The 27844-nt window shown below is 43.2% G+C and overlaps 1 protein-coding gene across 3 annotated transcripts in view; it reads left to right on the top strand.

Annotated features, from left to right (window-relative positions):
- The window catches only part of RNLS (renalase, FAD dependent amine oxidase), a 280491-nt gene that overhangs the window by 184193 nt on the left and 68454 nt on the right, over positions 1-27844 (top strand). For all 3 annotated transcript variants that reach the window (XR_012220619.1, XM_073548206.1, XM_073548205.1), the window contains one exon: positions 14920-15093. Coding sequence is in view for 2 of the 3 variants with exons in the window: in XM_073548206.1 (XP_073404307.1) it covers positions 14920-15093 (174 nt within the window). In the remaining variant the exon portion in view is untranslated. The remainder of the gene's footprint in view (positions 1-14919; positions 15094-27844) is intronic.

Here is a 27844-nt window from a genome sequence, read left to right as displayed (position 1 = left end):
GGACAACGTCTCAGCTGACGGTAGTGCGGACAGGGGTACGAAATGAGCCTGCTTAGAAAACCTGTCCACCACTACCCATACCACTGTATTACCCTTAGATGGAGGGAGATTGGTAACAAAATCCATGGATAAGTGAGTCCATGGCCTTTCGGGCACTGCCAAGGGTATCCGCTCCCCTGCCGGCCGGCTATGAGAGCTTTTAGAACGAGCGCAGACCCCACAACCAGCAATGAATTTTTTTATGTCCGAACCAAGGGTAGGCCACCAAAAGATCCTAGCCACCGCCAGACGTGTGGCTGAAATACCAGGGTGAGCACTCAGCTTGGATTCATGGAACTCATGCAAGAGTTTCAGGCGAAGTTGCTCTGGGACAAACAACTTCCCCTCCGGCTTGGCCGCCGAGGCCTGCGACTGGGCCCCCTGAATCTCCCGTTCCAATTCAGATGAGACCTCTGCTATCACAACCCCAGGGTGAAGAATGGAGGACGGTGGCTCAGGGGGCGACACCGGCTGAAAACTGCGTGATAAGGCGTCAGCCTTGACATTCTTAGACCCTGGACGAAATGTAATTGTAAACTGAAAATGGGAAAAAAAAAGTGACCAACGGGCTTGTCTGGGCGTTAGTCTTTTAGCAGACTCAATGTACGACAAATTTTTGTGATCCGTGATCACCGTAACCGGGTGACTGGCCCCCTCCAAAAAGTGCCTCCATTCTTCAAACGCCAATTTGACCGCAAGAAGCTCTCTATGGCCTACGTCGTAATTTCTTTCCGCAGCAGAGAACTTCTTGGAAAAGAAAGCACATGGCCTGAGGTTGGTTAGAGTGGCAGGCCCTTGGGACAACACCGCCCCCACCCCCACCTCAGAGGCATCCACTTCCACGACAAATGGTTTGGACGGATCTGGCTGCACTAACACAGGAGCAGACATAAAACATTTTTTCAGCGTCGCAAAGGCCGCTTTTGCGAGCAAGGACCAATTTCTCACATCCGCACCTTTGCATGTTAGATCCGTGAGAGGTTTGACCACTTGCGAAAACCCCCGGATAAATTTGCGGTAATAATTGGCGAACCCCAAGAAGCGCTGAAGACCCTTAAAATCTCGGGGTTGCACCCAATCCGCAATGGCCTGCACCTTCTTGGGGTCCATGCGAAAACCCTCACCGGATACAATTAACCCCAAAAAGGACAACTCTTGTACACAGAATACACATTTTTCCAATTTGGCATACAAATGATTTTCTCTCAGCCTTTGGAGCACAGTTCGTACATGTTCCAAATGAGAATACTTGTCGGGGGAATATATCAAAATATCATCTAAGTAGATAACGACAAAACGACCAATGAGATCCGAGAATACCACGTTGATGAAATTCTGAAATATGGCAGGGGCGTTGGTAAGACCAAACGGCATGACTAAATTTTCAAATAGTCCCTCGGTCGTGAGGAACGCGGTTTTCCATTCATCCCCCTCTCGGACCCTTATCAAATTATATGCCCCCCGAAGGTCCAGTTTAGAAAACCACTTTGCCCCTGATAGTTGGTTACATAAATCGGGAATCAACGGAAGGGGGTACGTATTTCGTACAGTAATTTGATTAAGCTCCCGGAAGTCGAGACAGGGACGTAACCCGCCATCTTTTTTCTTTACAAAAAAGAAACCTGCCGCCACAGGTGAGACTGAAGGACGTATGTGTCCTTTGCGCAGACTCTCAGTAATGTACTCCTTCATAGCCAAGCGCTCAGGATCGGACAAATTAAACAGACGGGCTTTGGGTAATTTAGCCCCCGGGACCAGCTCAATAGCGCAGTCAAAGGGTCTATGTGGCGGTAATGTCTCGGCCTCGCTTTCGGAGAATACATCTTCGAAGTCCTTCAGGCATTCCAGAATACCTTCCAGCTCGACAGATGATACAGACACAGATTTAGCAGGTTCAACCAGCAGTGCGGCTTTATCATATAACTCAAAATCATTAAACCCCCATTGTACAATCTCCCCCGTTTTCCAGTTAATAACTGGGTTATGGTGTTGTAACCAGGGCATGCCCAACACCAACCCTGCAGGTAGATTGTCCAGCACAAAACAACTTATGTTTTCCACATGAGTAGCGCCCACTCTGAGCGAAAACACATCAGACATAAAGCGAATTCCCTCCTTAGTGAGGGGAGATGAGTCAATGGCCATCACCTTGATCGGAACCTTGAGCCTAACTGTCCCTATCTTGCAGTGTGTGACCAATTGGGAGTCAATAAGATTAATAGATGATCCGCAGTCCACAAAGGCTGTAGAGGAAAAAGAACTACCATCCACAAACAGTTCCACAGGCAGTACTACTTTAGAAAACGAGGAAAATGGTACCTGAGGGTCTGAGCAGCCTCCCCGTTGACTACCCAGACCTAGTCGTTTCCCGCCGACCGGGTTTGAAGACGGGCAATTCGGGCACTCCCTTTTCCAATGTCCCGTTTTACCGCAGTAAAAGCATAACTGCTTGTCCTTCCGGCGTTTCCTCTCCGTATCCTTCAGGGAGAGGGCGCCTACATCCATGGGCTCAGGGGCAGTCTCTTTTCCACTGGGGAATAATGGAGTATCCACCTGCATCACCCCTCTGGCCCGCAGCCTGCGGTCCATCCGGACGGCCTGGGTCATGGCGTCCTCGAGAGAGTTAGGTGGGGGATGTAACGCCAAGGCATCCTGCAGCCGCTCGGACAAGCCTCTGCGAAAGAGTCCTCGGAGTGCGGCGTCGCTCCAAGAGACCTCTGCCGCCCAGCGGCGGAACTCAGAACAAAACCACTCAGCTGTGTGTTTCCCCTGACAGACACTCATCACCATGTCCTCTGCCAATCGCACTCGGTCAGGTTCATCATAAATGTGCCCGAGGGCCTCAAAGAATGCGTTCACTGACATACGTTCAGGAGCAGAGGAAGACAGAGAGAAAGCCCATGCTTGCGGAGCCCCCCCGATGTAGGGAAATAATGACCCCCACCCTCTGGAACTCATCCCCGGAGGAGCGGGGCCTTAGAGAAAAAAAAAGCTTGCATCCTTCTCTGAAAGACCTGAACTCCTTTTTATCCCCTGAGAAAAGGTCTGGTAATTTGACCGGAGATTCGGGGGATGCTAATGACACATCCCTACCCCCAGAACCAGAAGCCCCTGCATCGACAGCCCCCTGCACAGTAACCACCAACTGTTGCTGGGTATGGGCCATCGTGCGTTGTTCCACATTGAGCTTATGGAACATTTGGGTCAGGTGCTTGACCTGATCAGCCAAGGCTTGTATGGGATCCATGAGGATAACACACACTTTTTTTTTTTTTCTTCAGAAAAAAACAAAAACAAAACTGAAAGGGTCAGTTATAATGTCAGAGACACCGCACTACACTTGCTCATAGAGCCAGTGCGCGTGTCCTGAGTACAGAAGCAGTGCTAAGGCCGGTTTCACATTAGCGCTTTTACAGCGCGCGCACGGCCGGGGGTAGCTCCGCCCCCGATCCGGCTCTCTGCCCGGCGTGCCCGCCCCTTCCTTGTAGCGCCGCCTCCTAGCGGACAGCGGCGCCTGCGATTGGCGCACCCTATCTTTAGCATAGGGTGCGCCGATCGTGCGCAGGCCGTGCGCTAGTTGCGCTTTGACCTGCGCAGCGCACTTTTAACGGTGCGCCGTGCGCGCCAAAATCCGAAAAATTTGATTTTGGCGTGCACGGCGCACCGTCAAAAGTGCGCAGCGCAGGTCAAAGCGCAACTAGCGCACGGCCTGCGCACGATCGGCGCACCCTATGCTAAAGATAGGGTGCGCCGATCGCAGGCGCCGCTGTCCGCTAGGAGGCGGCGCTACAAGGAAGGGGCGGGCACGCCGGGCAGAGAGCCGGCTCGGGGGCGGAGCTACCCCCGGCCGTGCGCGCGCTGAAAAAGCGCTAATGTGAAACCGGCCTAAACGAGGTACAGGAGGAATAAACAGACGGGAGGTCAGACAAAGCCAAAGGTCATACACAGGATCACAGTACAGTACCAGGAATGAGACAGAGCGGATAATCAGGGCCAAGCAGAGATCAAAACCAAACAGACATAGGAGGTACCAGGCAGAATCCAAAGCGATATCCAGAGAACAGACCGAGTCATACACAGAGAATCAAGTAACCAGAACACAGCACAAACACACTCAGGGGTCACCACACAAATGCCAAGGGCAAGAGTATAACTGACAGGGATGGGAGCGTCCTGAGGCTATAAGAAGCCTCCCCAGAACCAGGGAGAGGCCACAATCATAGCCCCAGGTGTGCAGGTAAGCCTGCATCGGGATCACAACCTTTAACCCCAGAAATGCCAGTCATCAGCACTGGTTCCAAACATTAACCCCACGTGTGCGAGTCAAACCCGCACTGAGATCATGACAGTGGGTGTAGCTTGACACACACACACACACACATACATACACTTAGCTTTATATATAGATTTTTGGCTGGGGCCCTTTTTATTTTTTTTATATAGCGGTAGTGCCTTTTATACTGTACAATCGTAAGGCAAACCTGGTCCTAGTCTCCTAAAATAAGCAATATTTTTCCACTTATATAATGCTGGCCTTACCAATTGTTCAGCTGACAGCTATCTCTCCTGATTCCTCCATACAAGGGAAAACTCTGTTGGGACAAGAGCTACAGTATTCTCGATGAGCGAGCTGCAGGCAGCACCATATCTCTCCGCCAAACCAAAGAATTGGGTGATTAAATTACAATTCCCCTATCCTTATGTATATCAACATAATCTGTCTAGGGTTGAGCAACAAAATTCTCACTACAATTTGACATGCAATCGCAGTTTGACCATGGCACTTCAGGATGTTGTGGGGGTCTGGTAATCGCAACATGCACCCAGGATGCCGATATTCTTGTCCCAGCAGAGGAAGTTCACACTGCCCTCATCCAGCTGCCATGAAGTAGTTTTTTCTTATCTCTACTACATACATATTGGATGGTTTGCCCATCCTGCCGAAATTGGAGGGTTCAGATCAGGTATTCAGTGTGGCAAATGACCAGATGCAAAGATAAAGCCACTTTTTGTTGTGTTTTTTTGTGTGAATTGCGTATGTGAAAATTTGTGACAAATGTACTATACTTTGCAAATGAAAAAAAACATCGGAGGGGATCTTATGAATTTCACCCATTTTATTTTTTAAATGAGTGAAATCTGCTTCAAAATCATCTTTTTAGGATTTGCTTTAATATCTTAATCATATTAAAATTTTACAGTATGTGGATCCAGAGATTCAGAGCATGTTCACATTGTGTTGTTTTTTTTGTTAAGTTGGTTGTATGTGCCAGGAAACTCACCTCACATAAAGTGAATATAGGGGCTTCTATCAGCATACTATCGTCACGTCTCCTCCAGGACATGTTCCTGCAATGTCTGATCCAGTATTCATTCTCTCTCCAACAGCGCTGGTGATGGGGAAGACATCTGTTCATCCACCGAGACTAGGGTGACAGTGACTGGGACCTGTAGAAGCGTCCAGTCTGGCAGTATGCATGCGTGTACTGTCCAGATAAAGTATTCAGCTCCCTGCCTTGCTTATAGAACAGCATCACACCCTACTAAAATTCACAACTTACTGCTGGGGGATGCCAAATATAGTTTTACTTACCTGGTTTCCACCCTTTGATTAAAGCTCCTGTTCTTGTGCCTTTTCCTATTTTAGACATGGACCTGTTTCTGGAATATTTTTCCATCTTCTTATTTTGTACCTTGACTTCTTTCCTAGTTCTGACTCGGCTTCCAGACCTCTATTGCCAACCTGCACCATCAAGGAGCTGCTGACTCTGTGGTTACAACTCAGGGATCCCTGTGTAAATCCAGATTCCTTTTCAGGTATTAAAGGGTGCAGGCCAAATCAACCCCTGGGACCTGGTAAATGGAGTGGCTTGCACAAAGCCGGTCTATGGCAGCCACTTTTACAGCTGCCAGGCCACCATTGACAGACCCACGTTATAGCTATTAACCGTATTAAAAAGCTTAGTAGACTGTACTTTCCTAATACAGCAGATTCCAGACTGTATATTTTTTTTTTTTTTTGCATATTGTGGCTACAGGCAACCAAAAATATATAGTGGTGTGTGTTGGAGCCTTTCAATGGGGAATACACCAGAGCCTTACTATTGATTCCAGTTGTAATGGGTACTTTCATTTCGCCCAGGATAATCTAATGCACCTAATTCAACAGTTTTTTCCAGAAATCTTTGTGCAACTTGTTGCGACATTTGGAGTTTTTGCGCCAGTCCCATCGAATTCCAACAATTTTTTGAAAAGTTTACCATTAAGGGGTGAGGCTGAGGACAGCCGATAATTTCATTATAATTTTTGACGCAAAAGTGACTGTTGTACATTACTAACACTGGTGACAAGCAGCTGAACGATGCACCAAACTCATTAAGGGGCACACACCTGTTTATGAATTTGGCTCATTTTGTTTCAGTGTACTTTTATCACAACTGGCGTTCAAACTGCCAGACATGATTAATTGGGATCTTTTAGTGATGAGCGAGCATGCTCCTTTTGAGAGTTTGCATCAGGTGCTTGGGTAAGTACCCAGTATCACAGGTGTTTGAGTGAAATGTTTGCGTCCGCAAGTTTTGCAGCTGTTACACAGCCACAAAACATGCTGGGATTGCCTGTGTATGTCAGGCAATCCCAGCATGTCTTTCGACCATGTAACAGCCTCGGAACATGTGGGTGCCGGGACCCTAAAGTTTCACTCAAGCACCCGCGATACTGGGTACGTACCCGAGCACCCGATGCAAACTCGAATTTCTATCTTTAGTCTAGATTCTAGACTCTAGAACCTATAAGGCCTCATATATTTTACTGAAACATTTTCATGAGGCAATATGGCAGCTCCGGTATATCCTGTATGGCTCTATACTAAAATGCTGCTGTGTTCCATTAACCGCCATATGGTAATGTAGTAAACTTACTACAAGAGAATAGTTCTGCAAAGTAGCATTCGATATAAACTAGTATTACACTATTTAGACTGTCATGTACCTCACACTAAAATAATCTGGAATTGTGTCTGAAAAAGGTCTATTTTTTGGAACATTTTGTGTTTAAGGAAAGCGGTTTAGGTCTTTAACAGCCCATCAACTCTGTTTAATAACCAAAAATCTATAGGCTTTGCTAAGAACATAATCCCTGCCCTTACAGTCTGGCATTGTGTATAGCGGTTGGGCCATAGGAAAGCGTGTAACTATTTATACATCCTTCCAACCACTAAAAACAGTCTGTGGTCCCAGCGCCTGCTTTACTGAATGAGGTGTTATTCTCATCTTTATGAAATGCAACCTACTACATGACTAACAAAGAACCAACATGTTAGAAAATGATGAACTGAAGTTATTTCTGCCTTGCATATTATTTCCTTTTATGTGTTTTTTTCCCTCCTTTTTTTACATGTAATATCTGAAATGCATAACACTGCCTTAATTTAATCACAATAATTTTGACTAAATATTCTCCAAATAAAAAAGTTGGAGATACCATACTGTTATGAATGAGTCACCGAGGAAGAACAATAAAAAGCTAAGTCCCAGAAAACCAGAGAGGTTGGTAACTATGCAGATTGCAGATCCCTGGTCTTAACCACACAACTAACAGTAGCAGTGGAGTGTTCCTACGTTGTTCCTAGACGCCTCGTCACCGCCGGAGGACTACATAAACCTAAAGCAAGAAAAGGGAAAACTAACTGCCCCAGAGCAGACTCCAAAGGAAAAGACAGCCCCCACACATGTATTGACGGTGAAGCAAGATGAAAACACAAACATAGGCAGGAAAATAGGCTGAGCAAACGATGGGGCCCGACTAACTAGAATGGACAGGAAAGGAAAGCCACTGTCTGCAATCTGCCAAAAAACAACCTACAAAAATATTGTCCAACACGTCTGATGCAAAATTAACCCTGAAGTCACTAAACTTCTCCCACTATATCAGCACTCTGAAATATTCTGAAACCGAGCATAAGAGGCCAATCTAATAAGGGACAAAAAGGCAAATACAGATAAATAGGAGTGGAAGTTCAGCATGGCCCCAGCAGGGGCAAGCTGACCACACAAGAAACTGAATTGACCAACAAGCGCAAGTGTGAACATTAGCAAAAAACAAACTTAACTTAAGAAGACTGGAAGAGAGCTGAAGTCCAAGACCTGAGAAGCAGACTGAATCACCAGCACCAGGATAGGGCGTCGGCTGTCTTATATCCAGTCTGATACTCCAGAGATCCAATCGTTATCCTTCTCATCAGGTGGCAGATCACTACCACGTAAACCAACCTCACTACCTCCTGTCACCACCAGAGGGAGAACGGAAGGAGAACTCTCAACTGGTGGAGCAGAAAATGAGCTTATAACACCAAACATTGTGCCAGATGGGTTGTCATGAAATCCGCCAATGACAATAATAGTGTCATAATGCACATGATGACAGCTTTGGTCCACACTAACAGCACCTTATGTGTCCAGTTGTACCGTTGTGCCCTTATAATAACCCTAATGCTTATTTATCACCATTCAAAGTGCACATATGTATGGGACAGTGATGATGATGTCTGTAAAGAGCTGTGGAAATTAAAGGGGTTGTCTGGACTTAAACTACAAGTCTGCATTCATTCTATGTGACTGCAGATTTGTGAATCCTCCGGAGTTGGGAAGGGGCGGTCAATGTGACCGCAAGTATGAGATTTGCATACTTTTGACCACATTACGACTAGACTGTATCCGGCTTCGCTCTTGCATTGAGTGAGGCTGGAGGTAGTCTAGTTGGCTGGTGACCACATGTATACAAATTACATACTTGTGGTCACGCCCCCACCTCTCACCGGCACCAGTATCGGAGAATCCTCACAGTGCTCAACGTGAGGATTCACAAGTCTGCAGGCACATACAGTGCCTGCAGACTTGTATTTAAAGACCGGACAACCCCTTTAATAACTCTATATACAGTAAGTGTATAAAATAAATAAAATAAGCTATTAATGGGAGTAATAGAAGGAACTACATAGGGTACGTAAGGCTAGCTGTGAGTATAATGAAAGCAATAATGATCACATGCAATCCTTAGTGCGCATAGAACAGTGCCAGTCATAGTTATTATACAAGATTAACCTTAGTGCTAATAAAGCACCATCTGAATAACAAATATATGGTTCTTCTGTTGACAAGAGGGACCCAATTTGAGTGGCATATCATAGGGTATCAAAATAAGTGTGATTGGCAAACACATTGACTGCCTGACTTCTTCTATTGCAGACAGTGGGTGGTGCAGAAAATCTGGGCAGTGCCGAATTTGTACCCTTTTCAATGGTGGCTGGGCATATAAATTCTCAGGATTTAAATAGGTACTGTGACCGGTCTGTATTCAAACTAAGCCACTTTGAGAAATCTTGATAGCCAACATTTGTAACTACCTGCTAAACCTCCTTCCAAAGACCTTTCTAGTAGTGCAATGACAATTTTCAGAGAGAAAATCTTGGCCTGATTTTTAGGACTATTGAAACATAACAACAAAGCCAAAAGTTGTATTTCTTCCATGAGGTTTTTTTCTGGAAAGCATTCTCAGACATGTTTTTTCCCCACAGAATGCAAATAAAATTTCAGAGTATGTCTCGTTTTAAGTAATAGGGATCGCAGGTTAGACAAAACTCCAGATGTAGGCATAAGTAAAGTGACAATATGTACTGTACACAGTGGAGGCAACGTCATCATGTCTCAATCAATATTCACTCTTTTCCCAGTAATATGATTAATTATTGGTGAAACCAGCAAGATCTTAAATAATGGCAGTTGTACCGTAAATCATCTTATCCGAAAAGTCTATATTCTCTAATTTTTTCTGGATGCGGCTCAAATAAACTCTTGATTCACAACAGCAACCAATCCATAAACCCTACTGAAGGCAAACGACTTCTTTTGTTAGCCATAAAGCGTTGGCTCCATTATATTTTTCTTTTATTCACTGTCACATGTTTCTCATAATGCTACCGAATGATTGATTGCACTATGTGTGTGGGAAAGGAGAGACAAATCCACAAACAGGGTTTAAAGAATAACACCCACCACAAAATTCTCCCTTTCATAGTTTTTGCTAAATCATTTGAACATATTTTCCACTTCTAAGAAGCAATTTCTAGTTTTCGCTTCCAGGCACATTTTTGTGTTCTAATCCCATAGCAAAGGAACAGGGATTGAATGTATCATAACCCTGCCGCCATAGCACATCGCTAGTGAGTATGACATCCAGGATTTTTTTTTATTTGCCACTAGTTGACTTGGAGGCCACAGAGTTAAGCTGTGGTCATCGTAAAGTCACCAAGTAAACTTCCCGGTGCAGAATTGGATGGATCAATTAATATCAGATTAGTTGATTTTTCGATATGCTATGCTTTTTTTTTTTTTTTTAAATTGTTGATCTGCGATAGAAATGTTTTTGACAATTCGGTTACTTTGGCTTGAAACCTCAATATTCTTTGTACTTGGCAGATTTTAAGGTGCGCCTACAATTAAAGCAATGGGCTGTATTCATTCCTCATCTGCTGTTTGTTTGCATGTTCTCTGTTTGGATGAGGGCAAGGACAGAACAACCTGGAATCCATTATGTTATGGGAATGTTCACAATGGCACACCGTGTATCAGCGGGTTTACTAATCTCGTGGGAGGCAGTGACGTGGCCATTCTTGTGATTGTAGTAGCTAGGACAGTATGTGACAGGGTAGAGACTTAATGATAGGAACATACGTAAAAAAACCCCTATAGACTAATATGGTTATGGTGTGAGCTTCCGTTCTAAATTTATTGATGAAGAATTCTTTACCTAAAATGTTGTTTTTCCCCACGTTTAAATGGCATGATAAATGGACAGTATGAAATCATTTATGTTCTACTAGATGGAGGGCGTTAATGTCACGATGGGGAAAGCTTTGCAGCGTTGAGAATCTCCCCCCATGTGCTCACCCACCTATCCACTCTCTCTCTCCCCATATGCTGACTTCTCTCTTCTACTTTCTTCTTTGACCTGTCTACCCCATGTGCTATCCCCCTTGTCTGCGCTCTCTCTCCTTCCTGTGCTGTGTTCTCCCCTCATCTGCTGTCCCGTTTGAGCAGTCTCACCCCATGCGCTTTCTCTCTCCCCCATCTGCTGTCTTCTCCTCTCATGTCATCTCTTGTTTGACCTGTGTACCCCATCACTAAACAGTCAGTGCACAGCATTTCAGGAGGAGTTTCTATTTAAAGGGGTTTTCTCACGAATGAAAGTTCATTATAAAAATTGTCTGTGTCTGACCGCGTACAGAACATACCACAGCTCCTGGGCAGGGGAGGAAGCAAAAGACAGTACTGACATTACAGCAGGAGATCACAGAGGATTCATTTTGTGAGGTAAAATATTGTTTAAAAACTGTCAGTGAAATATTTTACCTCACAAAATGAATCCTCTGTGATCCCCTGCCCAGGAGATGTGGCATGCTCCGTACACGGTCAGACACAGACAATTTTTAAAATGAACTTTCGTTCGTGGGAAAACCAGTTTAATGTGACCGACTTCCTCTGCCTGTAGACATGTTGCGCATCTGCCGCCGGGATCAGCCGATTGATTCACTGCGCCGGCGTATAGAGAGTGTGTGTGTGTCTGTGTGGTGCGACAGTGTTCCGCTGGGGGTACTGAGCAATAGGTTGGTACCAGCAGCAGTTTCCATATTGAGACACCCATCACTTGGGTGTCCCAATATGGCGGTCAGTGAACTTCCTCCATTTGGAATTCTGGGATACAGTGACATCTGGACAGAACAGGAAATGATAACATTACAAGGATAATGTTCTGATTACGGTATATACTTTTTGTTGTTTGGAAGTATTAAATCTACCCTAATTGCAGATAATTAGATATCAAATTATTAAGTTGCTAAAGCTTCTATGTAGGCCCTATAGGCGGCACTATTGTCAGGGGTCTAGGCAAACGAGTCTAAAAAGGTGCCACCAACATCCAGCTGCTCTCACTTGATACCTAGTTATAACTCCATGGGTCTGCAAAGCAACTGTTGGTGATATTGCCCATTTATTTAATGTTGGTGGAACTATACAATCCCCAGTTAACGTTTAAAAAAATAAATTTTTCATAGCACTCATTCATAAAAAAAGGTGGAAAAAGCAATACTTCCCCTTTCAGCAATTACTGTACCTAGAAATGGCAGGTAAAGCCCACTTAGCTAATCACTGGTTAAGACTAGTCAACACTAAAGTTAGTAATTTGGCAAATCGGGCCATTCCTACCATTTCCTTTGTCGAGATAGGACCAGGAATAAAGACCAGCATAATTAGATAAGTGTCGGAATGGGAAAAACCCTTTCGTTTTTAAAAAGGCGCTGAAGAGAAGAAAAATAACTTTTTATTTTATTTTGCATCTCTGTTACAGAGAGATTAGCAAAATGTTTGGAACTTAAACAGTTATTTTCCCAGTGGGCACTACCAGAGAGATTTCACTGGGGCGTATACTTCTTCTTTCTGAAGCTGACTAGTTACAAGCAGGCAGCAACACACAGCTCCTAGAAGTGTTTGTAACGAGACTGCCAGAGTTGAAAGCTGACAGATGTTAGTTAATTACACTCCGGTCTGCTGTGCTTCAGCAAATGTCATCACACTGCAGAGAGGAGAGCTGACTGTCAGTGCTATTGTGGAGGCGTGTTCTTTCTCAGGTGTGTTCCTGCCTGCTTATGACTGGCTCATGTCTGAAATAGGAAGTACACACCCCCCGTAAAATCTCAGTGGTAATGCCCATTAAGACTTAAAAAATAACTGGGTGCCAAATATTTTGCTTGCTAATATCTCAACAACAGAAAGGCAAAATGAAAAACGTTTTATTCTGCTCTACGCACACTATTACATCCATTGTCCAGTTCAACATGAACAATTTGGTGAAACATCCTATTCAAGTGAACTATTGTACATGGACTCCTCAATATTTGGTATAAACACACAGATTAAGTGTCTACTGTGTATAGAAAGGATGATGCCATAAATTTAATGTTGGGAATGTAATGTTTACAAATTGCTGGCAAGATCCTGGATGAGAGGTGTATGTCACCGAGGTGGTTAGCCTCGGTGATGTGAGTCCTGGAAAAGCAGGCTACCGCAACTACAAGTTTTTTTTTTTAACGGGCCCAGATTTTTGGGTCCGGGTTTTAGGAGCGGCCAAAAGAACTGGGTGGGACTAGTCACTCCTATGCTTCCACTTTGGTATTTGAAGAGCCGATTGTGCTGAAGGGCCCATTGTGCTGAAGGGCCTATTTTGCTGCCTCAGTGGTGTCTGTGTATATGAAGATGGAAAAGAACTATTGTATGCGGGTCAGTCTCTGCCAGAGGCGAAGACTGGACTTAATTTAGAAAGGGTGAGCCCGCTCTTTGATCCTGTATTGCCGTATGGACTGTATGTTTATTTTTGGCTTACCTTTATGCTGAAGCAAATGCTATTTGTTTTCCTTTAAGCTGGAGATTTATGAACTGTATAGCCCCCACACCCTACTGATTGGCAGCTTTCTGTGTACACTGTGCATAGTCAGAAAGATGTCACTCAGTGGCAGGGGCAGGGTTACACAGAGCTCGGCATTCAGAGAACTGATTGATCTGTAGAAGATTAAACTGCAGATGCAGCAAGAAGTACAGTAAGTGCTTCATAGCTGGAATCAGGGTATCTGCCCCATGATGGGGTAGCAAAAAACCTGGTGACAGATTCACTTCAGGAATTGTGCCAAACAAACACAATGATGAATAATGTAACAAACTAATAAATAGTAACACAAGAGAGGTATACAATTGCTCTGTAATCGGTTATTTAATGCACCGTATTCCAAAAAGGGCTCAATGTGAAAACCCAATTAAATGTGACTATCCTTATACTACTTTTTTTTAGCTCTTCCTAAACCCTGCCGGTATAACATATTGTGGTGTAGTGACCACTGTGTCCACTAGGGGGCGCTGTGTGGGTGTCCCAGGACAGGCGTATAAGCATTTTCAGTGTCCTGATTGGAGTAGGATGCTGAATGATTGTAATGTATCTCAAGGTGGGTGGCCTTGAGATGAAGGCTTGATTATGTGCTGATCAGCAGAGCTGATCTTTCGTTCCAATGTGTCAGGGAGAAGTCTTCAGGTAGCTGGAGAGACAGGCGAGACCAGCTACCAACAAATCCACCCAGGGGTGTGTCTAGAACACCATACTAAAGAATGTATGAATGCTTGTAGGACCTGTGATGAGGTCATAGCCATGTGACCCAGTGGGCGTGGCTACGGACCATATAAAGTGGCCAGGGTAGGTCACATGAGTGAATGCTGGGACCCGGTTGGTCCGTTGTGGAAGGTCCCGCTGGGAGATGGAGTTTCCTGCCTGACAACACGTGGAGTGGCTGTGTTTAATGGCTGCAAGTGCCTGATAGTTCCCTGGAGGGAATGGACGTCTGAAGTGTGGAGTATGAAGCAGCCATGAGGTAAACCTGTGGGGGGTATAACTGTGAGGCTCGAGAGCCTGTGTGCTGGACATTGCACAACCTGTATGACTACAGGATAAACAGAGGGAAGCTCTGTCATGAACACTATGCTGTTTATATGAACTTTATGTTGCTGCTGTGGGTTTATGATGCCTGAATAAACCGCATGGATTGTTATTGTTTTATCAAATGCCGGACTTGATTATTTGGCTCCCAAGCGAGTATCCCCTACCCGAATGACAGTGCTTCCTTACAATATGTTAGATGAATTTTCTTCTGTGCATGCATCGCCGAGATTCATTGCTAAATAGATATATTAATGGCTAAGGATGATGAGAAATGTAGTCTGCGATCCATCAGCATGCTGAATATTGCATATCGTCATTTATTTATATATTTTTTTTGTTTTACAGTAATTAAGGAAAGCCAAAGGCGGCAACTGGAAACTGTGAGCTACTCCTCCCGATATGCTTTGGGACTCTTTTATGAAACTGGCACGCAGATTGATGTCCCCTGGGCAGCAAAGTACATCAATGATAATCCTTGCATACGCTTCATCTCCATTGATAATAAAAAACGCAATGTAGGTCAGTGGTTCCATTATTCCTCCTAAACACAGGGACAATAGAGGGTGGGGATCAGCAGATATGTGGCTTCATTGAGTATTGCTTCTCTGAAGAGAATGTGTACTGGATGCAGCCATAAGCCTCGGATGACATGTATGTTGTTATCATGTGGACACTCGATGCTTTTCCTACACCTTTTTCTTTGCAAGGAAATATTACATTCACCTGTTCAAGGGATTATTTTTGGAAATTAATGGGTTGTCCATGCATTGATGGTTTGCAATAACAATGCCAGCCACATTGGTGCCGGCAGTGGAGCTCTAGCTACTGTAGTGGATGATTTTTTAGTGCATCTCTCGATGAGCATACCTGTGGCATCTTGCACCTCTTCTCATTACGATCCATCAAGCATGTAATCTACTTACAGCATCTGCATATTCATGACAGCTGTTGCCCCCTTTGTACAACTGTTATTTTTTTTCCTTTATATAAAGTTATATTCTAAGAGTGTTTGGTTTGAAATTAATACACATGCATAAATGTTCCAGAAAAAATGAAGATGTATATTATATTTACTAAAATATGTCAACTTCCATGAGCAAGGAATATTCTGCTGTGATTAAAGAGTTCTTGATTGATATTGTCGGATAGTGCTTGTAAAAGCAGGAAAGATACAGTATATACCTTTGTACATTGTTAGCCAGTAGATAGAAAAATATTTAGAATTGAGAGTCCTCAGGGGTTGATACCTTTTAATGGCTGAAAAGATGGTAACACATTGCAAGCTTTCCAGACTACTCAGGTCTCTTCATCAGACTAGACTAATATAAAATCTGAAGGATCACATATTTATACACAAAACCGCACAGAAATAACACAATGGATAAAACAAGTGACTTGAAGCATGATTGTCATTATGGGAGAGGTATAGACATAAATATTGGAACAGTTCATAGATAAGGAGTGTGAAAGTTATATTGTCCTCTGATTGGTGTCTGGTTCTGTGTTGTGTGATGACCCCAGAAGGTCTGAAGAGCAAATTCCTTAATTGTTGTAAAAAGACATAAATCCATGTGACACATTCATTCCTTCACTGAGTGTGTCAAAGGTCGTCATAAATTTATACTCCCAGACTCTTCTGTCTCTCTGAGACTTGAAGTTACATTTTAATACAAGTAATTAAATGTCCATCATGCTATGACCAGGGATACAAAAATGTTTGGAGACAGGTAGAGCCTTTCTTTTTTCTCTTATTGTGTGTTTAAAAGAGCTGTTTAAAAAGAAGCTGAGCTGTGATTGGTTGCTATGAGCAACAATTTTCCTTGCAACCAATCACTAAGCATCTTTCATTTCACCAGAGCTGTTCAAAAGAAGCTGAGTTGTGATTGGTTGCTATGAGCAACAGTTTTCCCACTCCACAACACCTCTGCAGACACTGACTGGGTGGGAGAAATCTAGCATCCCCAGGAACATAAGCTGCCAGCCATTGTCTGCCCCCCGGAAAGGAGCAGAGAGCACATGACAGAAATGAATCCCCCCTCCATCCCATAGGCACATCTTCCCTCTTAAAGGGGTCTCCGGTATGGAAGTTAGGGCAAATCCCTCAGCGTTCTGATTCTGACCCCAGGCTTCTATTAAAGGGATCATTGGTGTCAAAGTCAGGGTAATTCCACTAAGCACTCTGTGTTGTGAACACGCTTAACCTACTTCTGAGTTTAGGCTCCCTCTGGTGGTGGCTGCGGGTATTGGAGCTGGTCGGGTTAACAGAAGTCCATCACCTGAAGACGATGAGTGGAAGTCAGGTGTTACAGACTGGGAAGATTTAAGTGAGCAAGCTTCCCTCAGTTGCTGCTGGTGATTTGTTTTTCATCCTGTGCATCTTGAAGTCTGCTTGTCCCCTGCTTGGTCCTGCATCGTTCAGATAAGTTATTTGTTTGCTGGAATCTTTTTGCATTTTATCCAGTTTTGACTTTCTCTGCTTTCTGCTTTGCTGTGTGGGTTCAGCATTGTTCCCTGCTGGGACCGGTGCTGGCCCCCTCCATATGCCACAGCTTGTCAGTGTGTTCAGTATTGCTAATCCCCTGTTATAGCAGTGTGTTTGGTTTTGCTTCCAGTTCACACCAGAATGCTGATCTAGTGGGGGAGAGGTCGTGTGGCCTCAGTATTTTTGCATATCAGACGTGTTGGATTTTTTAGGGTTTCTGCGTGATTGCAGACAGTATCTTTTCTGTCCTGTACTATCTAGACAGTTTGGGCCCCATCATTTGCTTACTCTATTCTCTGCCTGTGTTTGTGCCTCATCTTGTATATGTTTGTATCTCATAGATGTATCTCATATATTTATCTCATGTATCTCATATATGTTTGGGGGCTATCTATTTCTTTGGGGTTCTGCTCCGGGGCAGTTTAGGTTTCCCCTTTCTTGCTTTTGGCTTAGTTAATTCTTTAGCTGTGCCGAGGCGTCTAGGGCATCGTAGGTACGCCCCACGGCTAATTCTAGTTGTGTTATTAGGTATAGGGGTCTGCAATCCGCTAAGTTGCCAACCTTTCTGGTGTTCTGGTTGCCTAGCTTATATCCCAGTTATCCTTCTCGGTGACCTAATTATAACATCTCTGGTTCTGACACCAGGCCTCTCTTAAAGGGATCCCCAGTATGGAAGTTAGGACTGTTCCACTCAGCTCTGTGGTTCTGACCCCAGGGTCTCTTAAAGGGATCATTGGTATGGAAGTAGAGCAGCGCTCTGATTCTGACCCCAGGCTTCTATTCAAGGGATCATTAGTATGGAAGTCAGGGCAAATCCATCCAGCGCTTTGGTTCTGACCCCAGGCCTCTCTTAAAGGAATCCCCAGTATGGAAGTCAGGGCAATTGCCTTCAAATGCTCTGGTACTCACCCCAGGCTTTCTTAAAGGGATCTCCTGTATGGAAGTTAGGGCAGATCCCTCAGCGCTCTGATTCTGACCCCAGGATTCGATTAAAGGGATCATTAGTATGTAAGTCAGCGCAAATCCACTCTGCGCTCTGGTTCTGATCCCAGGCTCTCTTAAAGGGAATCTGTCACCTATTTTTTTGACTATAAGATGCGGCCACCGCCATTAGGGGCTTATCTACAGCATTCTGTAATGCTGTAGATAAGCCCCCGATGCAACCTGAAAGTGAAGAAAAACGAGTTATATTATACTCACCCAGGGGCGGTCCGGGACCTCTTCCGGGCACAGAGATTAGATATTAGAAAAAAGTTTTTGGTAGTGAGGGTGATCAATGAGTGGAACCGGCTGCCACGAGAGGTGGTGAGTTCTCCTTTAATGGAAGTCTTCATAGAGAGGCTGGACAGTCATCTGTCTGAGATGGTTTACTGAATCCTGCATTGAGCAGGGGGTTGGCCACAATCACGCTGGGGGACCCTTGCAAATTTAACATTTTATTATGATTCTTTAATATCTCAAGAACGACTGAACATTTTAACAAGGGCTATACTGCAAAATTGTGAATTATGGTCTCAATAAGACTATGACCTTGAGTAATATTTATTGTCTTAAAAAGGTATGTGGATGTGCTGTTTTAAGGTGTTTTATTACCCCAACCACAAATACCTTGATTTTAATTTATTTCAAATAATGAAGCAGATCTGTCATAATATTCACAATACAAAATACAGTAACATTATTTTACAACTATAGCTAATGTTCTAATATGAATGTCTGTTCTAATCCAAACTTACCTATATAGCCTGGTCACTGTAAAGTCCATTTAAAGACTGACACCAGGTTTTTGCTATGCCATCTAGAGCAGCATGATATAGGAGCAGAGACCCTGACTCCAGCAATGTATCACGTACTTTGCTAAGTGCTGCAGTTTTCATTACACCTTTCTGCCTATGCACAGTGTACACAGAAAGCTGCCAATCAGTGGTGGGTGCAAAGTTACACAGGGCTCAAGAATATGGAGGACTACAAGACTACAAGTTTACTAGTCCTCTAGTGACAAAAAATATTTAGTATTGAGAGTCCTCAGTGGTTGTTACCTTTTAATGGCTAACTGAAAAGATGGTAACAAATTGCAAGCTTTCTTATAGTCATCTAGTGATAATTTGTTGAAAAACATTGATTTTATCAAAACTACAGCAAGCAGCCCAATAAGTTACTGCAGTTAGTTTCGCTGTCTCCACACTATGCTGCTCTCAGATTAGGCAGAGTCCCTTCAAGACCCTCATCATACACAGTAGCCCATGTATCTAGCAGTTACATTGACCCAGAGTCTTTTTCATCTGTGGATGGATCTGTGCAGTTTCTGCTCTTGAGTTCTCTGTATGGTGCCACAAGAGAACTCTACCCTCCTGGCACATAGCATTGTTATCTACTGCCTCAATCTGTGCTGTAGGACATTCACTAGAGTGCTCATTACTGAGCAATTGACGCTGTAGTCCTGAAGCCCAGAGAGGTCCTGTGTCTGCGGGAGACACACCGTCAATTATGGGGATATGTGCAGGAACAAAAATGGAGGAGTAGGAACACCGAGGCCCGGATGGAAACATCCAGGATGAAACATAGCTAAGAATTTATTATGGCTTCTGATGAAACATCCATGATTCCAAATTATCTCAGGGATGTATAAATTTTAAAAGAATAAAATTGTATAAACCGTTCTGATTTGAGGAAGGAAAAAGTATTACGGATGACAAGTGAGGAAAAAAATCGTCCCGCTCTGCTCGATGAGAATGTGGCCATTTTTTTTTGTGTGAGAGAACTTTTAGGGGATGTGCACACAAATGAGTATTTCATAAGTTTTTTACCTCAGTACTCAGTATCTGTAAGCCAAATCCATAAGTGGAACAATCAAAGGAAAAGTATAATAGAAACACGTCACCACTTCTGGATTTATCACCCACTCCTGGTTTTGGCTTACAGATACTGAGGTAAAAAAAAGAAGTATCCAAATGCTTCTGATTTTTACTCTTCGAACTCTTACTGTTCGATTTTTTTTTTTTTTCACCCAGTGCTTGAAGGGAAACCTGTTGGTCAAGATATTTGATAAAATATGACATACTCAACATGCAGGCACCAAGTTATAGAGTAGAAGAAGCTGAGTAGATTGAGAGGACACATTCCACATGGCTTCTCATTCAGTCATTTTAATCTCTGCTTTTCTGAGCTTTTCAGTCCAGTGGGCGGTCATATCAATGACTGATAGCTGTCAATCACTGATATGACCGCCCTCTGGACCCAAAATGAGCAGGGCCAGGACCCAAGTTATTTTGGCGCACGAGACAGAGGAGGCAAACTGTATGCCAACGAATGATTGTTCACACAGGCTTCATTGTTTTGCTGTGCATGTCACTGGGGTATAAGCGTAGCAAATCATTAACATGTCTATTCATTCTGCGATTTCCATAATTCCATGACTTGTCCTTCTTGGTGTTGTAGTTTCAATGTTGAGGAGCGTATGTATCCGAAAAGTTTCATCTTGACTGGTCCGAGAATCTCTAGGTGGGTAGAGCTGCCGTGTAGCTAAGGTGTCCATGTATAACATTGACATCATTCAGTTTCAATTGGTTTATAAATATCAAACTACCTCAGTGTCTAGAGGTTGTATCTATGGAAAACCTCAGCTTCAGTGACAAATTAATTGCCCTGGGTGTTCAAATTCTCGTGTGAAGTTATCGTGCTATGGAAAAAAAAGCCATGGGCAGAATGAAGTAACCTGTCAGCACTTAAAGGGAAATTAACATTTGAAGAAAGTAGGTTAGCCGTACATCAGTTCTGAATATTAAATCTTCTGAATAAGGCATGCCGTAGTATGGTTACTCTATTAAGCAGAAGCGCGTACATTGCTTAAATCTACTGATTTAGCGAGAAGGGGACGCTCGTTCAGATGCAAACACGTGTAGTGCAGCTCACCTTGATTGAAGCTTGTATGATTCTCAGCACAGTAATGTCACTGACCTTTGTGGCCAAATACAACATCATTCTTGATTTACAATTTTCAAAACCTTTTTATTCCATATCATAAAAATTGGCCTTCGCAATAAATCCAAACATAATTTTGTTTACTACGCGTTTCAGAATAAAATAATCCATGATTAAGGGCTTTTTTTTTTTTTGTCTGAAACGCGTAGAAAACTACATATTGTTTGGATTTATTGTGAAGGCCAATTTTTTCCGATATGGAATAAAAGGTTTTGAAATATTTTATTGAATAGTTGACTGGAAAGTCTTCTAATTGTTAGACTCTTGTTCAGCCGGCCAAGCAATGTCTGCATTAAACGGGTTGTCCGTTCCAGTCTGCAAAATGAATACAAGATGGTATACATAGGCTACTTTCACATTTCCGGTTTTTATCATCCGGCACGATGCGATGAAATTTTGTAAAACCGGATCTGGCACTGTTTGGCACCGGATCCGTTTTTTTTACCATAGACTTTCTGTCACGGTCACGCGTGGCTGGACACAGCGCCTCCAGCAGGGCGATGATCAGGAACCTAAAAACCCTGACTCGCCCTGCACCTAAACCCTCACTAGTGAAGTGGACGGTGCGGAAACTAATCCCACCTGCACTAAAACGCACATAAGGAAAAGAGACAAAACAGGGGAACACCACTTAGCTTTGCTCTGTTGCTTACGCTCCCAGCAACAGAGCAAAGCTAAGTGGTGTTTCCCTGTTTTGTCTCTTTTCCTTATGTGTGTTTTAGTGCAGTGGTGGGATTAGTTTCCGCACCGTCCGCTTCACTAGTGAGGGTTTAGGTGCAGGGCGAGTCAAGGTTTTTAGGCTCCTGATCGTCGCCTGGTGCGGAACCCCCCTAGGGAACTTTAGGAGTGTAGAGACACTGACTCAGGGGAGTACAGGAGATCTCCACTTCCCCGTTCCCTATCGCAGGGCCACCATTGTTATTGTTACCCACGTTTTCCCTTTTATTGTTTAAATTCGCCTTACTGGAGGCGGGGTTTCCAGACATACGTGTATTTCCAAAATTCGCCTGTTGGAGGCGGTGTATCCAGCTGCATGTTTTATTATTTAAATTCGCCCAACTGGAGGCGGTTTATCCAGGGTCACGTAAGTCATCTAAATCCGCCCTGCTGGAGGCGCTGTGTCCAGCCATGCGTGACCGTGACATTATCACCAACGCTGACTGCAACACCTGTGACTCTTCTACAGCGCAATCACACCTGTTTTATAATCATGTGCACTAAACTAAAGAAACAGAGTGCAATGACGCTCACCACCATCGGGGGGCAAATTTAGAACAAAAGACACCACAGTGCTATAATCCTAATGGCCACCGGGGGCAAAAACCAAACCTAAGCACAGAAAAAAAGGTTACCTGTGCTTTATCTCTGTCATATCCAACCTGGATCATGACACTTTCATTAAAAGCCGGACACAGCAAAAATTGCCTGTCCGGCGTCTTCAAAAACCATTCCCTGCAACGTTTTTTTGGAGCGCTGAACCGGTTTTTACAACAGCGCATGCCTGGAAGATGTGAATATTAACCCTAGAAGAGCATGCCCGGAAGATGTGAATATAGAATCAATCTCTCTCTCACCCCCGCTCTCTCTCTCTCTCACCCCCGCTCTCTCTCTCTCTCACCCCCGGATCCACGGTTTCTCCTGCGATGTCGCTTTAAATGTCGGCTGCACCGTATCTGTCGAAAAATGATGATCCGGAGTCTACGGTAGGATCCGGTTTCACAACTTTTCGCCACAGCACGCCGGTTGAGAAAAACCGGAAATGTGAAAGTAGCCTTACTTCCTGGATCAGCGCCACTTCTACAATCTCCCGCTGTGCTTGCCGTCATCAATCAGTGGCTGCAGCCTTCCGTGTTCCATCAGAGCGGACCACCGTTGGACACAGCAGGGAAGACCAGAGGTGTGACTCTGGTTCAGGAGGAAAGTATGCCGACCTGAAACATTAAGAAGGAGATGCCCAGTAGTGAATAAACCCTTTAATAAAGGATAAGTAACCAAAAACAGCCATTTGTGGGCAGGCATAAGGTTTGGCTAATTTACCAAGTGGGTTCACAAAACTTTTTAAAGGGTCAGATGTTGACCTTTGAGATAGATACCTTTACTAGGTGGCACTAATGGGATTCTGCTAGAAGAGATCAAATTTGCATTAACCCTAGTGCTTAATTTTTAATTCTGTTCATACTGTTAATGTATTGTCTACTCTGTTAGAAGAGAGTCCAGATGACAAGATTATTGTAGGGTATCCTTCTGCTCAGACATCCAGCAAAATTCTGTAATTTATAGAGGCTAACTGCTACTGTTTACTTTCACTACAGCACCCCCACAGGGGGGAATAAAGAATTACACAGTGCATATTGAATTCAATACATTTTCAGCAATGTGTTGGTGCGTCCAAGGATAGAGATTTATTGGAGATGCTCTTCACAGAAATTCATGAAGGTCCTGAATATGGAACCCCTTTCTATTGTTTCATAATACCCTAATGTTGTATTTGAAACCCAGCTGTCTAAACTGGACAACCCCTTTAACCAACATATTCTGTTGTACCCCAACTGACTGTAAGTCTCATCACTCTGATTGCTGGTAGGTTCACATTTAATGACTTACCAATCAAGGATATAAAATGCACAGGAAGGCACAATGAAATAGAAAAATCAAGAAAAATCAATGGATATTTCGAATAAAGGACCTTTTACACTGGCCAATATGAATGCTAATTAACATTATTAGTTTACATAGGTAGCAATCATGGAGGAGCAAACACTCATTTATTAGTTGCTCACAGCTTTTATGCCCCCTAAAAAATAATTGGGATTGGCAAAACCTCCCTGTGTAGACTATCAGCGATCATTAGGATTTGTGTAAATGATCGTATTTTCGGTCTGATTGTGATTGGATCGTACTCAGACCAATGTTATGCTATGGGACTGTGCACATACCCAGTTTTTACTCGAACCAAGTCTGTCCAAGGTAAAAATCACAGCATGCACGATTTTCATTTGATATTCAGATTGCACATGGCCATGTAAGTCTCTGAGTCTGTGGAAAAAAATCAGATGCACTTGGATGACATCTGAGTGCGGTCCTATTTTCACAGACTGACAGAATGGAGAAAAATATATATATTTCCACTTCTCCTTATTCAAGAAAATTGGATCTCACTGTTATCACACTCTGATAAAAAAATCTGATCAGGGTGTGATTATTATAATCTGCCTGACTCTCTTGGACCAGAGAAAATACGATGATGTGACCGTAGCATTATGGCCTTTGCTAGATCGTAATGGAAGATTGTATGCCAATCTTAATTTTATTCCCTGGGATCCCATGGTATTGATTCACTAGGATGGGCCCATGTGGACCTTGGTGACTTATTTTTGTTAGCAATAGGGGCCAGCAATCATTCCCTTTAAGAATATTATTGCAATAAATGAATACTGAACACGAATATATTTTTATTCAGGAACTGGAAAGTTACTGACTTCTTTCCTGAAACGGGGATGGGACTATGGGATAAATAGGCTTTTGATGCAATTTTCTTACTTAGTAATTTAAATAAAAATCCAACGAAAATAAGGAAAACGACCAAATTAATGGAACAACCAAAACCTGTTACTTTCCTGTCTGCCGTCTTAACCAAAAGGAACTGCTAAAAGTCAGCAGTGTTTTGCTAAAAGCTATTTTATGCTTCGGCCATGGATATCAAGAGCACTTTTTATGTAAATCTTCCATGAAAACAACAAGTTCAGCGTCTGAATGGAAATTGGAACTCAGTTGTTGATGAACTAACAGAAAGGAGAGCCCTTTTCACAGCTGTGTTTTTCTCTTGCAGTTATGGCTACAATTATTTTATTTCCTCCTTAAATTTCATCTTTTTAAGGGATTATCCAATAACCTTCAATGTAGCCAACTTCTCCATGCTTGGCCAAAATAATCCAGATGACTAACTTGAGTTATGCCATTTCCCTCATGTCTTCCGACTACACAAAGCATCTTTTTTTTAGCGCAGTTGTAGACAGAATCCATTTGTGTCCACGTTGTGGTGGGCAGGTACAGGAATGTTTATTGTGTCCGCATTTTATGGTCCTATAATCTACATATTGGGACCATTGGATCACCTAATGGACACAGCTACTCTCCTTTGCAGTTTTGGAGCCTCCGTTCAGCTTGGTTCCATACCCTTTCCTCATAGGTCGGGTTCACATCACGGAATTCAAACATAACAACAACAATGATTTTAATGACGGGAATGGAGTCACTTTTTGATATGTCTGAACCCTCCTTCGGCAGTGTCCAAAAAAGCAGTTGACCCTGCCATTGTGCCTGCCTCGTTAGAGGTAGACAGGGCCAAAAATGAGGTGGGACAGAGCACAAGATGACTTTGCTTCATTGGCCCCATCAGAGAGACGTCTGAATACCCTTTCCAGGGTTTCAAACCGAAGCCATGACTGAGCCGGTGACCTACAGCTAAAAAGTGATGTGATCATAACCCTAGACCTTATTCAGATATCTTTTCGTTTTTCCTTTTACCTGCAACAATAGACCAATTTCCGTGAGTGTGTTAGCTCAAATTTTCATCAGGATATTTGGGCAGTTTTTATCATCAGTGTTTCATCAATATTTGTCTAAAAAACATTGATGGAAATTTCTCAAGCAGTCAGCGAAAAAGAGAAAACTTGAGAATGTTTTTTTACAGGCCCGTAGACATGTATTGGTGAGTTGGATTTGTGATCAGCATCAAAAACGAACATGTCCTCTTTTCATTTTGCCAAAACAAGTGCCGCAAATACAACCCTTGCAAATGTGAATAGTCGCATAGACTATAAATGGGTATGTATTCTATCCGTGAAAAGTATAGATTGAACACGTTCGTGAACTACAGACCTCTTAATGAGACCTTGGTTGTTAAAGGGAGTCTGTCATAAAGTTTTTGCTCTGTAATCTGACAGCATTATGAGGTATGGACTGAGACCCTGATTCCAGCAACTCATCACTTACTGGATGCAGGAGTTATGATAGTCACAGTTTTCTCTGCTGTAGACATGGCACACTTTATAATCCTGCCAATGATCTAGCAGGTGAAGTGACAGAACCCCTGAGATCATAGTGATAACAATGTATGCCACAACATGATAACTAGCATTTGGCTGTGATATACGTTTTTGTAACTTGTTGGGGGACCAGTTGAATATCTAATTTTTATTGATTCAGATATGGTCATCAAAAGACAGCGCTGATCCTGTTTTATCATTTTTGATCTTCATATAATATACTGAAAAAGAAGAAAAAAAAAATTCAAGTGCTGTAAAATTGAAAGAAAAAATATAATGTTTTTTCTAGTGTTGTTTGTATGTTGTTCACTGTGCGGTAAAAGTAACCTTGGAATGTGTGTACACCCTCTTTCAAATTGCTTTTCCTGCTGATTTTCCTTTAGTTACCTTTAACCTGGCAATATGATTCTCCTGGTCTGTACGATTCCAGCAGTACAAAATTTGGTAAGAAAAAAATAAATTTGTAAAAATAACAAAAAAAAACACAATTACTGTAGTTTGGGTCATATTTTCTGAAACCCATATCTTTTTTTTTTTTTTTTTTTTTCATTGATGGAGTTGTGTATGGTTTAATCACTATTTGCATGTTGGGGTGGATTAGTTGCAACTGAAAAAGGCCAATTATGTGTTTTGACTTTTTTCTGTTTTTGTGATCACCATATGGGATAGATAGTTTTATAATTAGTTTGGGAAATTACCCACGCAGCAATTCCAAATATGTTAATTAGAATTTTTTTTCCATTTCTCTATTCATGTTTGGGGAAAAGGGAGTGTTTTAACTTTAATATGTATTGATGTTTTTTAGATTTTTAATTAGTCCTCAAGGGGACTTGAACCTTCAGTCTCTTCAATGCACATAGTAGAATTCCACTGTATTGTAAAATAGATTATTTCCTAAGAAGTCCAGGCACAGGCAAGGCTTCATCGGCGATCTCACCAGGCAGACATGGAGGCATGTCTGAACAACACCGCCGGGTAGGACTCAAGGTACAATAGACAAGGAGGCAGAAACAGAACACCAACTTTATTGAAAGATAGAGGATTATATGCCGCAAAATAAGACTAAAGGCACTGTCACACTTAGCGATGTACCAGCGATCCCGACCAGCGGATATGACGCGGTCAGGATCGCTGGTACATCGCAAAGTGGTCGCTAGTGAGCTGCCACACAGGCAGATCTCACCAGCGACATCGCAGGGGTCGGGGGTCGCTACTTACCTGTCACACTAGGCGATCCTGCGTCCTCCCGCCCGTGTCCACGCTCGTCGCTCATCTCTCCACAGGAAGCGCCGCAGGAAGCTGACGACGAGAAACAGTCCAGGACGCTCTCGCGCGATCAGCGATAACCAGCGGGGCAGCGGGTTGTAGGTAAGTATCAGACACAGCGATATCGCTAGCAATATCGCTATAACGTCACAAGTTATAGCGATATTGCTAGCGATATCGCTTAGTGTGACAGTACCTTTACAGTTCTTGTAATGATAAGAGCAATAATAGATACAAGGAGAGATAGCTGGAATGTGTCACACAAGCTGCGCTCCAGCTATGGCAATGCAAAGTTCAATAAAAAAACAGTATAAACAATTTCTGTAAACTACCTTCTTTTAACTTCCTATCTGGCTTCCGATAATCGAGTCGCGCTACTACAGCGCCCTAGCTAAAGAAATTGAACACTGGTGTTATACACACAGTTCTGTAGCGCCTAGGAGAAAGTCTGATAGCTTCTGCTTGGTCTTGATGTAGGGGAGCAGAGTTTGTT

This window comes from Dendrobates tinctorius, unplaced genomic scaffold, assembly GCF_039654945.1.
Source record: "Dendrobates tinctorius isolate UK_male_01 unplaced genomic scaffold, ASM3965494v1 ptg000156l, whole genome shotgun sequence".
In the NCBI taxonomy this organism is placed as follows: Eukaryota; Metazoa; Chordata; class Amphibia; order Anura; family Dendrobatidae; genus Dendrobates; species Dendrobates tinctorius.
This window is presented reverse-complemented; position numbering and strand designations above follow the sequence as displayed.